At 48.5% G+C, this 13,455-nt stretch overlaps 1 protein-coding gene across 1 annotated transcript in view; it reads right to left on the bottom strand.

Moving 5' to 3' along the window:
• Positions 1-13,455, bottom strand: part of LOC119972132 — a 660,627-nt gene that overhangs the window by 551,260 nt on the left and 95,912 nt on the right. Inside the window, exon 8 of the mRNA XM_038808465.1 lies at positions 5,575-5,707. Within this exon, the coding sequence (XP_038664393.1) occupies positions 5,575-5,707 (133 nt within the window). The remainder of the gene's footprint in view (positions 1-5,574; positions 5,708-13,455) is intronic.

Genomic DNA, 13,455 nt, shown 5'->3' with positions numbered 1-13,455 from the left:
TCAAAAAAGTAAAAGCCCATGGAATACAGGGCAATGTGGCAAACTGGATAAAAGTTGGCTCATGGGTAATGGTCAATACCTGCCCTTGCAAATGGAAAGTTGCTTCAAGTGGTGTTCCACAGGGCTTGGTGTTGGGACCCCTACTGTTTGTTATACATTACCGATTTGGACATGACATGGGTGGCACGATTGGAAGTTTGCAGATGACACAAATATTGGCCGTGTGATGGACAGTGTATAGGATAGCTATAGGGCGGGATTCTCCGACCCCGTGCAGGTCGGAGAATCGCCGGGGGGGGGGGGGGGGGGGGGGGGGGTGACTCACGTGATGCGCTCCACTGATTCTGCGGCGATCGGAGAATCGGCGGCAATGGCGCCGGCGCGGTTGGGAGCCGCTCAACACGGCACCCCGACAATGTTTCCCGCACGATGGGCCGAGTGCCTGCCGAGTTTGGGCAAGTCCCGCTGGCATCTTTCTTGTGTGGTCCTACCCAGCGGGACCTCGGCGTTCTGGCTCCAGGAGGTGGCCTGGTGGGGGGAGGGGGGGATCTGACTCCGGCGCGGGCCTCCACGGTAGCCTGGCCCGCGATCGGGGCCTATCAATTCGCGGGCGGGCTTATCCCGGTGGGGGCCTATGTTTCTCCACGCCGGGGTCCTGTAGGTCTCCGCCATGTTGCTTCAGGGCCGGAGACAGCAACCCACGCACATGCACGAACCCGCACCGGCCGTGGCGCACATGCGCGCACTCACGCCGCCCGTGCTTGACGCCCGTATTGGCAGCTGGAGCAGCGTGAGGCTCTCCAGTGCCTTCTGTGCAGCGCAGTCTCGCTGATCCTAGGGGCCACATGATGCCGTCGTAAAATGCTCCGGCGTTTACAATGGCGTCAACACTTAGCCCCAGGATCGGAGATTCCCGATCAAAATCTCCAAAATGATACAGATGGGTTGGTGGAGTGGCCGATAAACTGGCAGATGGAATTTAACACAGAGAAGTGGATGTCATACATTTAGGGAGGTCAAACAGTTGTAAGGAGTACACAATAAATAGGAATACACTAAGATGGGTAGATAAAGTGAGAGATCTTGGCATACAAGTACACAGGTCCCTAAAGGCAGAGTTCAGGTAGATAAGGTTGTAAAGAAAGCTGTTGGAATGTTCTCCTTCATTGGCATAGGTATAGAATATAAAAGTAAGAATACAATGTTGGAATTGTATAAAATCCTGGTGAGGCCACAACTGGAGTATTGTGTGCAGTTCTAGTCACCGCATCACAGGAAGGATGTGTGGCTACAAGAAGAGATTGGATAGGTAGGGGTTATTTTCCTTGGAACAAAGAAGTCTAAGGGGTGACTTATTCAGGTGTATTAAATTATGAGGGAAAGAGATAGAGGAGACAGGTTAAAATTGGTTCCCTCGGTGGAGAATTCTAGAACCAGTGGAAATAGATTCAAGATAAACGATGGAAGATGTAGAGGGGTCATGAGAAAGAACCTTTTTACATACAGGGTAGGGGGAATCTGGAATTTTCTGCCTGAGTTGGTGGTGGAGACAGAGATACTAAACTCTTTTTAAAAATACCTTGATCTACACATTAAGTGCTGTACGCTAAAAGGCTATGGACCGGTTGCAGGAAAATAGGATTAGAAAGGGCTACTGAGTATCCTAGGGCTGGTATGGGGAAGATGGGCCGAGTACCAGTACCAGTTCCCGTACCAGCCTCCCCGAACAGGCGCTGGAATGTGGTGACTAGGGGCTTTTCACAGTAACTTCATTGAAGCCTACTTGTGACAATAAGCGATTTTCATTTCATTTAATTTCAGTAGCCTCCTCCTTGCTGCAACTTTTCTATGGTTCTATGGTGATACTACCATCCTTACCCAGTCTTGCCCATATGTGGCTCCAGTTCTACAGCAATGAGGTTGACTCTCAACGGTCCCTCTGAAATAAGTCATTCAGTTGTCTCAAGCGTAATTATTGAAGATCAATAAACAATGACCTTTTCAGTGGCACCCTCATTCCGTGAATTAATATAAAAAGAAAGGATTATGAAATCGTGGGAGGGATTTCTAGACTGAGATATTTATTTAGCTTTATCTTTAATGAGATTTTCAAGTCAATTCTTTGTTTGATTTGAGAGATATTCAACGATGAAATATAGAGGACTGGATTTTCAAGTTTAATTGTACAATTGACATTAATGTAAAGATCACACCACAACTTCAGAAATACACCTTAAGCAGGATGTCAGGAAGGGGTGAGGTGTCAGCCTGTGTATTGGGGAAAAGGGGTTAGGAAGTGAAGGGTAGAGGTGGGACTGATGCCAGGAGAAGAGAGGTGGTGACTTACCATTGTAGTTCGAAGGAGGTCATTTATCTTCTTCCTACATTGGACGGCAGTCCTCTGGGACATGCTGCCTGCACTACCACTGCCTCCCAGGCGGCATTTGTCAATGTGCTGCTGATTTTCCTACCACCTTGGGGGTAGAGGGTGCCCTGCTTCTTCTCCATGGCATCCAGAAGCCTGACCAGGTTGGCATCCCCAAATCGAGGAGAAGGTCTCCTGGTTTGACTGGGAGTGAATGCTGAGGAGCCGTTTAAATGATGTGCCCCCTTGTTAGCTGCGAGCTCAAAATGACACTTGGTTATTTTTCAGGTGAGTCGCACCCCATGAATCTGGCAGTCAAAAACCCAGAAAGTTGAAGGGGACAAAGTTAAGCAAAAAGACACTTTGGCAGTTTACTTTAAATGGTTTGAATTATTGAGAAATGCTCAAACTGCACATTCATCCTCAGCAACATATCCACCAACGGTTTTGGTGACTTGTCTGATGACTTCATCCTGCCGATTTCCGGAGACAACACATCACCTGAAAAATTTGATCAAGATGTGAATTCTGAAATGGGAAAGGAACTACAAGATGCTGCTCAAGCTCATTGTTCTGCTGCTGAAGTGAGGCAAGGTGCCTCTACCCTGAAGACATTGCCTCATGGACAAAACCTATTCCTCCAACTGTGATTGACTATTTCCTAATAAATAGACCAGAGAACATAGTAATATGGAAAATTTGAGAAAAGAGTTTCAGGTCTGAGGCCAAAGGTAGCTTTTGAAGTCTTCATGAGACCCATTTTATGACGGTGAAGAGAAATGGCACGATGGAAAGGAAAAATTAGTTGATTTTTTTGGAAACCTCTAAGGCAGTCTACTGTAATGTTTGAAAATTGTTCCCTGACCCGAGAAAAGGGAAACAATTATTTATTGCCGGATAATCTAACTGGAGAAATGTTGGAAGAGATATTGCTGATCGTGAAACTTCCAAAAGTCTTTTTAAGGCTATGTGTGCATTCGTTCAAAGTTGTGAATTATCTGGAAGAATTGATCATGTTGTCGGCTCAGTTTGAAAAGATGTGATATTACTGGAGGAAAGTGCTGAGACGCATTGTTGCCCCAGTCAAATTTTTGTCTTCGTTAGGACTACCTCTAAGAGGACATGATGCGTCATTGTCAAATTGAAGAGGTGATTTCTTTTAGCCTGCCTTGAATATCTCAGTGAATCTGACGAACTTCTCAAAGAGCATTTGAAATGTTAGCAACATTGTGGCTCAGGGAAGACCAACTTGATAATGCTCAGAACCTAGGTGACTTCATCGCTATAATGGCAGAGCGGCTCAGAAACAAATTCACTAATGAAGTAAAAGATGCCAAACACCATTCCATAATAGTTGAGACAACACTAGATGTGAGCCGTGTGGACCAATTGACATTCATTTTAACATATGTGACCAGCGATTTCTCTTGTTTTGTCCAGCTGCAATCCATCGCTTCTGAGTGCATGGAGACAACTATTTTGGAAATCATTGCAAATTTGGTACGGACTTCAGACATTGTTGCGGGCAGAGCTTCAAAAGTACCACTTATATGGCAGGAAAATATTCACGTATTCAAGCACGACTGAACATTGAAAGCCCATGTGCATTATTCATCTCGTTCCAGTCACTCCTTGAATTTAATCAACAACATATCAGCTGACTCGTGTGAGGTAGCCATAAATATTTTGACTTTTTAAAAAACGCTGGCCCACCCGGCGATTCTCCAGCCCGCGATGGGCCGAGTGGCCACCCGTTTTCGGCCAGTGCCGCCGGCGTAAATTAGAGTAGGTACTTACCGGCAGGACCTGCTTGCGCGGGCGGCATCCGAGGTCCTTGTGGGGGGGGGGGGGCAGGCCCCGGGAGGTGCCCCCACAGTGGCCTGGCCTGCAATCGGGGCCCACTGATCCACAGGCGGGCCTGTGCCGTGGGCGCACTCTATTCCTCCGCACCGGCAGCTGTACCGGTCCGCCATGGCCTTTGCGGAGACGAATCCCTCTGCGCATGCACTGGGATGACACCAGCACACGCTGGCGCTCCCGTGCATGTGCCAGCTCGCACCGGCTGGCGGAGGTCCTTCGGCGCCGGTTGGCATGGCACCAAGCCCTTCCACGCTGGACGGCGCAGCGCAAACCACTCCGGCGCCGGTCTAGCCCCTAAAGGTGCGGAGGATTCCTCTCCTGTGGGATGGCCCGACTCCGGAGTGGTTCACGACACTCCTCGGCGCCGGGATCCCCGCCCCACCGGGTAGGGGAGAATCCCGCCCTCTGGGAAATATGATGATTGAGGAACATTTGAGAAATACAGGAATACTGATGACTGAAAATGCATCCTTACAAGATTTTACTTATGATGTTATTCATGATTTTGAGAAGAAAAAGTTCAGAAGAAAAGCTATCTAAATTGTCATGGATTACAAACAACTGATGAAGCAAAAAAATCTAAACATTCTGTCCCCCTATCATGTTCTCCAGTCTAAATTATGTTCTTCAAAAGAGAACATAGACTGGTCTTATAATGGCAGGTGGTCACATGCAGACAGTTATAACCGGTGTGGAACCACCACCCCCATCACTTTTACAGGCCTTGAGAAAGTCTCTTCTCTTCTGGACAAAGAACAGAATCCTGCCAGCAAGTTGCCAGCAAAGCCACTAACATTGGACTTGGGCTGGACACTCCACTTCATTGAAGTATTTTCTCCTGCATTGGATGTTTTCTGGCTGATTCTGTCCTGTACTGGTCTGTGCTGTATTACAGTCATATCATCAGCTCATTTCTCCATTCTGTTGCACACCAGCCAGTTCATGTTTGCTCACCTCAAGACACAAATCACAATATTGACTCTCTCTACTGTCATGTTGACAACAGATAGGCTTGGATTTCAATTCATCAATTACAGGCTTGTTTTCATAAGTTAAAAAGCACTAAAGCAGTGATTTGTGTTCTTTTTTGGATTTTTGTGACTTGCATTGTGTGAGCCTGGGGCGGGTGTGGTGAGGTGGGCATTGATGTCATTAGGGGTGGAGTTTGAAATCATTTGGGGTGGGGGGGGGGGGGAATTGACATAATTGGGGACGGGGCTTGACATAATTTGAGGTGGGCTGCACATCACCAGAGGGCAAAGAGGGTCCCCAAAAGTGTCAGCCCACCTCTGACCATGACCTATATGTAAAAATTCCACGACAATAGCTGAGCTTTAAAAAAGACATACCTGGGAAGACCTCTTGACCATCTTCCATAACAGGCACTTCTCGACTGATTTCTCCATCATCTTGATTTTGATCCATCCAACTGTCAACAGCAAGGTGATACTCCTGACCTGAGTAAATATTCTTTAAATAGATCTGCAACATACCAACAGAAAGGTACAGTAAGATGATACACACATACACAAGATCGAAGCCTCCCCCTGTTTCTGCTTAAAGTACATGTGGACTAAGTTGGATAACAGGCAAAATTGAGTGTTGGGATTGTCATAATATCCACTCATGTATATAATGAGATGCAGACAGGCAGTGATTGACACATAGGATGACCAATGAACACACAACATAGAACAACCAATCACCAGACAAGACACCACCACTATAAAGCTCACAGGGCATTAAGACTCCCGCTCTTTTTGGGACCCAGACACTGAGACAGTCAGAGTGCACAAGTCAGTGGACATTATTGCCATGAAGTAGCTAGTAAGTCTGGTCGAACCAGTAAGAGGTCGTCAGTAGGATTAGTAGAGTGTCAACCCACAGCTGAACATGTACAGCCGTTCATAGTTTAAATAAAACCGTGTTGGATCATCTCCGGTGTTAGATGTTTGTTTCTAGCTTCCCTGCATCCAGTTCTAGTCAACGTCAACCCGACCCGCCTAACACATCAGGGATTGCATCCAAACATCATGCTGTTTGCTAATTATACTGATAGTGACATGAAGCCAAGTGACTCCGCGCTTCAGCAAGAAACCTGTGTGAGGCCAGCACCAATAAAAACTAACCTGCACCACTTAAAGCCAGACTGCATATCCTGAAGGCTAAATGCTTTCAGGTTGCAGAAAGGGCTAAAACTGCTTGAAGAAAAGTTGAACACCAGCAAGAGCCCATACAAATCAAGCAACAGACAATGTGCTTCAAGTTTCTCAGATGTTGCGCTGGAGGCCTTGATGTAGGAGGAGAGAGATAGGTCCTCTTCCTTCAGGGGATCTGGAGACCATCAAGACAGAAGTGTGTCTTTTGATAAGATTGTGGGAGCCGGTGATGGAAAATGTCAGCAGTTTATCCCAGAGAACCTGGATGCAGCGATGAAAGAAATTTACTGGCATCGCACCAGTTTTCAAGGTCAGTGAATGCATTTTTATTTACTATATCCTATCAACTGCAGCACTAAACTCCACTGCTCCATTCAGCGCTGTCTCTTCTTTCATTTACCATAAATTTCTATGGCTCATTCCTCACATTTACAGCCATTTTTCACCCTTGCACAAGCAACATACACACATCTCACAGCCTGCACACACTGACAGTTATTCAACTGTGACAGGCGCATCACCAAACACATGGCAGCACACCAACTGACGAACTTCCACCTCTCTCTCTTGCAAGACAAGGTAGCCCATAAAGTGGCAGGAGCAACAACGAGAAGGCAGGGGGCTACATCTTTCAGCAGGGGGCAGCAGAGCAGAGCTTCTGATTGGCTGTTCCGGGGAGATTTGCATACGTGCCGTGCGGTCAGCGTAAGTTGAAGGTGTACCTGTACAAGTGACCCGAGGAGTTCGACGGAAGGCAAGCATCCAGCAGGGGGCAGCAGAGCAGAGCTTCTGATTGGCTGTTCTGGGGAGATTTGCATACGTGCAGTGCGGTCAGCGTAAGTTGAAGGTGTACCTGCACAAGTGACCCGAGGAGTTCGACGGAAGGCAAGCATCCAGCAGGGGGCAGCAGAGCGGAGCTTCTGATTGGCTGTTCCGAAGAGATTTGCATACGTGCAGTGCGGTCAGCGTAAGTTGAAGGTGGTTTGTGAAGGGGCTGTTCTCGAGTGACAGCTTTACCCGAAACACTACTTACGTAGTGTCTCCCACCCATCCTCCTCCTCTAACCAAAAAAAAAATTCTGTTCGTCGGATTGCTAAACTAATAAGTTTTTAAAAAAGTTTTCAGTAGTTGGGAAGTTAGTTCAGTGGGAATGGAGGCTAGGGTAGTTGAATGTTCCTCCTGCAGAATGTGGGAGGAAAGAGTCACCTCTAGTGTCCCTGCTGACTACATCTGCGGGAAGTGCACCCAACTCCAGCTCCTCGAGAACCGCGTTAGGAACCTGGAGCTGGAGCTGGATGAACTTCGGATCATTCGGGAGGCAGAGGTGGTTATTGAGAGGAGTTATAGGGAGGTAGTCACACCTCAGGTAAAAGAAGAAGGTAGATGGGTTACCGTCAGGGGAGGGAGAGGGAACCGGCAGGCAGTGCAGGGATCCCCTGTGGTCGTTCCCCTCTATAACAAGTATACCGTTTTGGATACTGTTGCGGGGGACGACTTACCAGGGGTAAGCACAGGTCTCTGGCACAGAGTCTGTCCCTGTTGCTCAGAAGGGAAGGGAGAAGAGGAACAGAGCACTTGTCATTGGGGACTCCATAGTTAGAGGAACAGACAGGAGGTTCTGTGGGAACGAAAGAGACTCACGGTTGGTGTGTTGCCGCCCAGGTGCCAGGGTTCGTGATGTCTCTGATCGTGTTTTTGGGATCCTTAAGGGGGAGGGGGAGCAGCCCCAAGTCGTGGTCCACATAGGTACCAACGACATAGGTAGGAAGAGGGATGGGGATTTGAGACAGAAATTCAGGGAGCTAGGGTGGAAGCTGAGAGCTAGAACAAACAGAGTTGTTATCTCTGGGTTGTTACCCGTGCCACGTGCTAGCGAAGTGAGAAATAAGGAGAGAGAGGAGTTGAACACGTGGCTACAGGGATGGTGCAGGAGGGAGGGTTTTGGTTTCCTGGATAATTGGGGCTCATTCTGGGGTAGGTGGGACCTCTACAAACAGGATGGTCTTCACCTGAACCAGAGGGGTACCAATATCCTGGGGGGGGGGGGAGATTTGCTAGTGCTCTTCGGGGGGGTTTAAACTAATTCAGCAGGGGGATGGGAACCTAAATTGTAGTCCTAGTGTACAGGATGTTGAGAGTAGTGAGGTCAGGGATAGGGTCAAAAGTTCGAAAGAGGGCACCGGCAAGCAAGACGCTGGTTTGAAGTGTGTCTACTTCAACGCCAGGAGCATCCGGAATAAGGTGGGTGAGCTTGCAGCATAGGTTGGTACCTGGGATCTCGATGTTGTGGCGATTTCGGAGACATGGGTAGAGCAGGGACAGGAATGGTTGTTGCAGGTTCCAGGATTTAGATGTGGGGGCAGCACGGTAGCATGGTGGTTAGCATAAATGCTTCACAGCTCCAGGGTCCCAGGTTCGATTACCGGCTGGGTCACTGTCTGTGTGGAGTCTGCACGTCCTCCCCGTGTGTGCGTGGGTTTCCTCCGGGTGCTCCGGTTTCCTCCCACAGTCCAAAGATGTGCGGGTTAGGTGGATTGACCATGCTAAATTGCCCATGGTGTCCTAAAAAGTAAGGTTAAGGGGGGGGGGTTGTTGGGTTACGGGTATAGGGTGGATACGTGGGTTTGACTAGGGTGATCATTGCTCGGCACAACATCGAGGGCCGAAGGGCCTGTTCTGTGCTGTACTGTTCTATGTCCTATGTCCTAACAGAGAAGATGGTAAAAGAGGGGGGGGGGGGGGTGGCATTGTTAATCAAGGAAAGTATTACGGAGGTAGAAAGGACGTTTGAGGACTCGTCTACTGAGGTAGTATGGGCCGAGGTTAGGAACAGGAGAGGAGAGGTCACCCTGTTGGGAGTTGTCTATAGACCTCCGAATAGTTCCAGAGATGTAGAGGAAAGGATTGCAAAGATGATTCTCGACAGGAGCGAGAGTAACAGGGTAGTTGTAATGGGGGACTTTAACTTTCCAAATATTGACTGGAAATACTATAGTTCGAGTACTATAGATGGGTCAGTTTTCTGTGCAGTGTGTGCAGGAGGGTTTTCTGACACAGTATGTAGACAGGCCAACAAGGGGCGAGGCCACATTGGATTTGGAACTGGGTAATGAACCCGGCCAGGTGTTAGATTTAGATGTAGGTGAACACTTTGGTGATAGTGATCACAACTCGGTTATGTTTACTTTAGCAATGGGCAGGGATAGGTATATACCGCAAGGCAAGAATTATAGCTGGGGGAAAGGCAATTATGATGCTATTCGGCAAGATATAGGATGGGGAAGGAAACTGCAGGGGATGGGTACAATCGAAATGTGGAGCTTTTTCAAGGAACAGCTACTGCGTGTCCTTGATAAGTATGTACCTGTCAGGCAGGGAGGAAGTTGTCGAGCAAGGGAACCGTGGTTTACTAAGGAAGTTGAAGCACTTGTCAAGAGGAAGAAGAAGGCTTATGTTAGGATGAGACATGAAGGCTCAGTTAGGGCACTTGAGAGTTACAAGTTAGCCAGGAAGGACCTAAAGGGAGAGTTAAGAAGAGCGAGGAGAGGACACGAAAAGTTGTTGGCGGATAGGATCAAGGAAAACCCTAAGGCTTTCTATAGGTATATCAGGAACAAAAGAATGACTAGAGTAAAATTAGGGCCAATCAAGGATAGTAGTGGAAAGTTGTGTGTGGAATCAGAGGAGATAGGGGAAGCGTTAAATGGATATTTTTCATCAGTGTTTACACTGGAGAAAGACAATGTTGTCGAGGAGAATACTCAGGTTCAGTCGACCAGGCTAGATGGAATTGAGGTTCAAAAGGAGGAGGTGTTATCAATTTTGGAAAATGTCAAAATAGATAAGTCCCCTGTGCCAGATGGGATTTATCCTAGGATTCTCTGGGAAGCCAGGGAGGGGATTGCAGAGCCTTTGTCCTTGATCTTTATGTCGTCTTTGTCGACAGGAATAGTGCCGGAAGACTGGAGGATAGCAAATGTTGTCCCCTTGTTCAAGAAGGGGAGTAGAGACAACCCTGGTAATTATAGACCTGTGAGCCTCACTTCGGTTGTGGGTAAAATGTTGGAAAAGGTTATAAGAGATAGGGTTTATAATCACCTTGAAAAGAACAAGTTGATTAGCGATAGTCAACACGGTTTTGTGAAGGGTAGGTCATGCCTCACAAACCTTATTGAGTTTTTTGAGAAGGTGACCAAACAGGTGGATGAGGGTAAAGCGGTTGATGTGGTGTATATGGATTTCAGCAAGGCGTTTGATAAGGTTCCCCACGGTAGGCTAATGCAGAAAATAAGGAAGTATGGGATTGAAGGTGATTTAGCGGTTTGGATCAGTAATTGGCTAGCTGAAAGAAGACAGAGGGTGGTGGTTGATGGCAAATGTTCATCCTGGAGTTCAGTTACTAGTGGTGTACCGCAAGGATCTGTTTTGGGGCCACTGCTGTTTGTCATTTTTATAAATGACCTGGAAGAGGGTGTAGAAGGATGGGTTAGTAAATTTGCAGATGACACGAAGGTCGGTGGAGTTGTGGATAGTGCTGAAGGATGTTATAGGATACAGAGGGACATGGATAAGCTGCAGAGCTGGGCTGAGAGGTGGCAGATGGAGTTTAATGCGGAAAAGTGTGAGGTGGTTCACTTTGGAAGGAGTAACAGGAATGCAGAGTACTGGGCTAATGGCAAGATTCTTGGTAGTGTAGATGGACAGAGAGATCTCGGCATCCAGGTACATAAATCCCTGAAAGTTGCCACCCAGGTTAATAGGGCTGTTAAGAAGGCATATGGTGTGCTAGCCTTTATCAATAGGGGGATTGAGTTTCGGAGCCACAAGGTCATGCTGCAGCTGTACATAACTCTGGTGCGGCCGCTCCTGGAGTACTGCGTGCAGTTCTGGTCACCACATTATAGGAAGGATGTGGAAGCTTTGGAAAGGGTTCAGAGGAGATTTACTAGGGTGTTGCCTGGTATGGAGGGAAGGTCTTACGAGGAAAGGCTCAGGGACTTGAGGTTGTTTTCGTTAGAGAGGAGAAGGCTGAGAGGTGACTTAATAGAGACATATAAGATAGTCAGAGGGTTAGATAGGGTGGACAGTGAGAGTCTTTTTCCTCGGATGGTGATGACCAACACGAGGGGACATAGCTTTAAATTGAGGGGTGGTAGATATAGGACAGATGTCAGAGGCAGTTTCTTTACTCAGAGAGTAGTAGGGGTGTGGAACGCCCTGCCTGCAACAGTAGTAGACTCGCCAACTTTAAGGGCATTTAAGTGGTCACTGGATAGACACATGGATTAAAATGGAATAGTGTAGGTCAGATAGGCTTCAGATGGTTTCACAGGTTGGCGCAACATCGAGGGCCGAAGGGCCCGTACTGCGCTGTAGTGTTCTATGTTCTATGTTCTATCTTCTCATCCCCATGGGGGAGTCGGTCCAGCCATCATCAGGGAGCCCATCAGTGAGGCACCACCGAGCGGTGGAAATAAAGCCATTGTGGATGACAGCCTAATCCAGCTTCTCAAATCCAACTTCACCCTCAACCTGCAATCTTTTACAATTTAAATGCGCACTGTTTACTTTTTCTCCTTCCCCTACCCCAAAGCCTGCCCTTCTGCCCTAATGCTTTCAGATGTCTGGGAATTGTCACCTGGCCAACCTGTGGTGCAGGAGGCTGAAAGCTTAGATGAAGAAGGGATGGTTGTAGAAGAAACACCGTCACCCAATCTGACATTCTCTGCCAATAGCTGAAATACTGACACTACCTGTATTTGGAAGGTAGCTCTAAACCTGCACATGGTCACCGGAGTTTTGTCAGAGCAGAAAGAACCCGAACGATGGGTCGAAAAGCCGGGGGCAACACCACTTTAACTGCATCTCCACCCGGCAGCATTCTCCATTTATCTAGCAATTACCAGAAGTCTTGGTACCATCAGGAGTATTGTCCCTTTAAAAGAAATGAGCCTGCCTCATAGAGCTGCCCAGCATCAGAGGGGCAGTTGCCATTGCTGGGACTTCACCCATCTATGACGTCTGCATGGAAGGATGCTGCCCACCCAACTAGAAACTGGGTTTGGGAGTTGCCGGGACCAGAAAATGAGGGGGTGGCCATTGCCAACGGGAGGCCCCTCCATGGGACGCTGAGTGCCCAGTTGGGAGGGGCCTTCCTCTAATATTATGGGAAACTGCCGGCATTAACTAGCCGGTCTCCCCACACAGCACAGAGTCTCCCTTCAGCTGATAAATGCCAATGGCAGCAGGAAGCATCCTTAATTGGCCACTTAAGTAGTTCAATTGGCCTCTAATAAGAGGCCCCGACCTCAGAATGTAGGTGAAAAGGTGTTTAATAGTGACTATATACCTTATTGTGCCCTGACTCCCAACTCTAACCTGTGTGCTGCAGCTGTGCCAATTTAACTGGTGCCTAACTTCGTGAACTTACGTAGCCGACAGCTCCTTTTAGGTGTGACTCCAGGCAGCACATCAGACATGGAGGCGGCATGCTGCGTTTCTCGCCCTGTTATCTGAGGTGCCTTTGCCGGCATCCTCTGGAGGGCCTGGACCTGCAGCTTTCGGATGTCATGGGTGACCAGGTGCCACCCTCTCTGGCTGCTGCCCATCATAAGCAGCAGTATCAGGTGGGCGGGGGGGGGAATTCAGCTGCTGTGGGGTGTTCCAGCATTTCCCCTACAGGGGACACCAGCACGGGTCCCATCACTTCCTTCTCCCCCGGTGTGCTCGATGGCCCCCGGGCTACTTCTTGGAATGGAGGTGAGGCCGGAGTGAGCTCCAGGGGCTCCACCATTACATGGCACAGCCCGCTCTAGTCTCAACCAGGGTCTTGATGCCCTCAGCTATGGAGCACAGAGACTGGGCCACGTCCCTTTGAGACTGCGCCATATCCCTCTGTGCCTGGTCCAGGTCAGCCAGCACCTGGCCAATGTTCTCGATGCCCTCAGCAATGACCCTTTGTGACTAAGCCAAGCTTTGGAGCGGTCCATGTGGGCCTCATACGTGGCTGCTAGTGATTGGGCTCCCTGTCCTGAGCCTCAGCCATCAACCCCACAGTGTGCCTCAAGTCTT

The sequence above is a fragment of the Scyliorhinus canicula genome, chromosome 10 (assembly GCF_902713615.1).
Source record: "Scyliorhinus canicula chromosome 10, sScyCan1.1, whole genome shotgun sequence".
NCBI lineage: Eukaryota > Metazoa > Chordata > Chondrichthyes > Carcharhiniformes > Scyliorhinidae > Scyliorhinus > Scyliorhinus canicula.
Note: the sequence above shows the minus strand (reverse complement) of the source record. Positions and strands in the feature narration are given on the sequence as shown.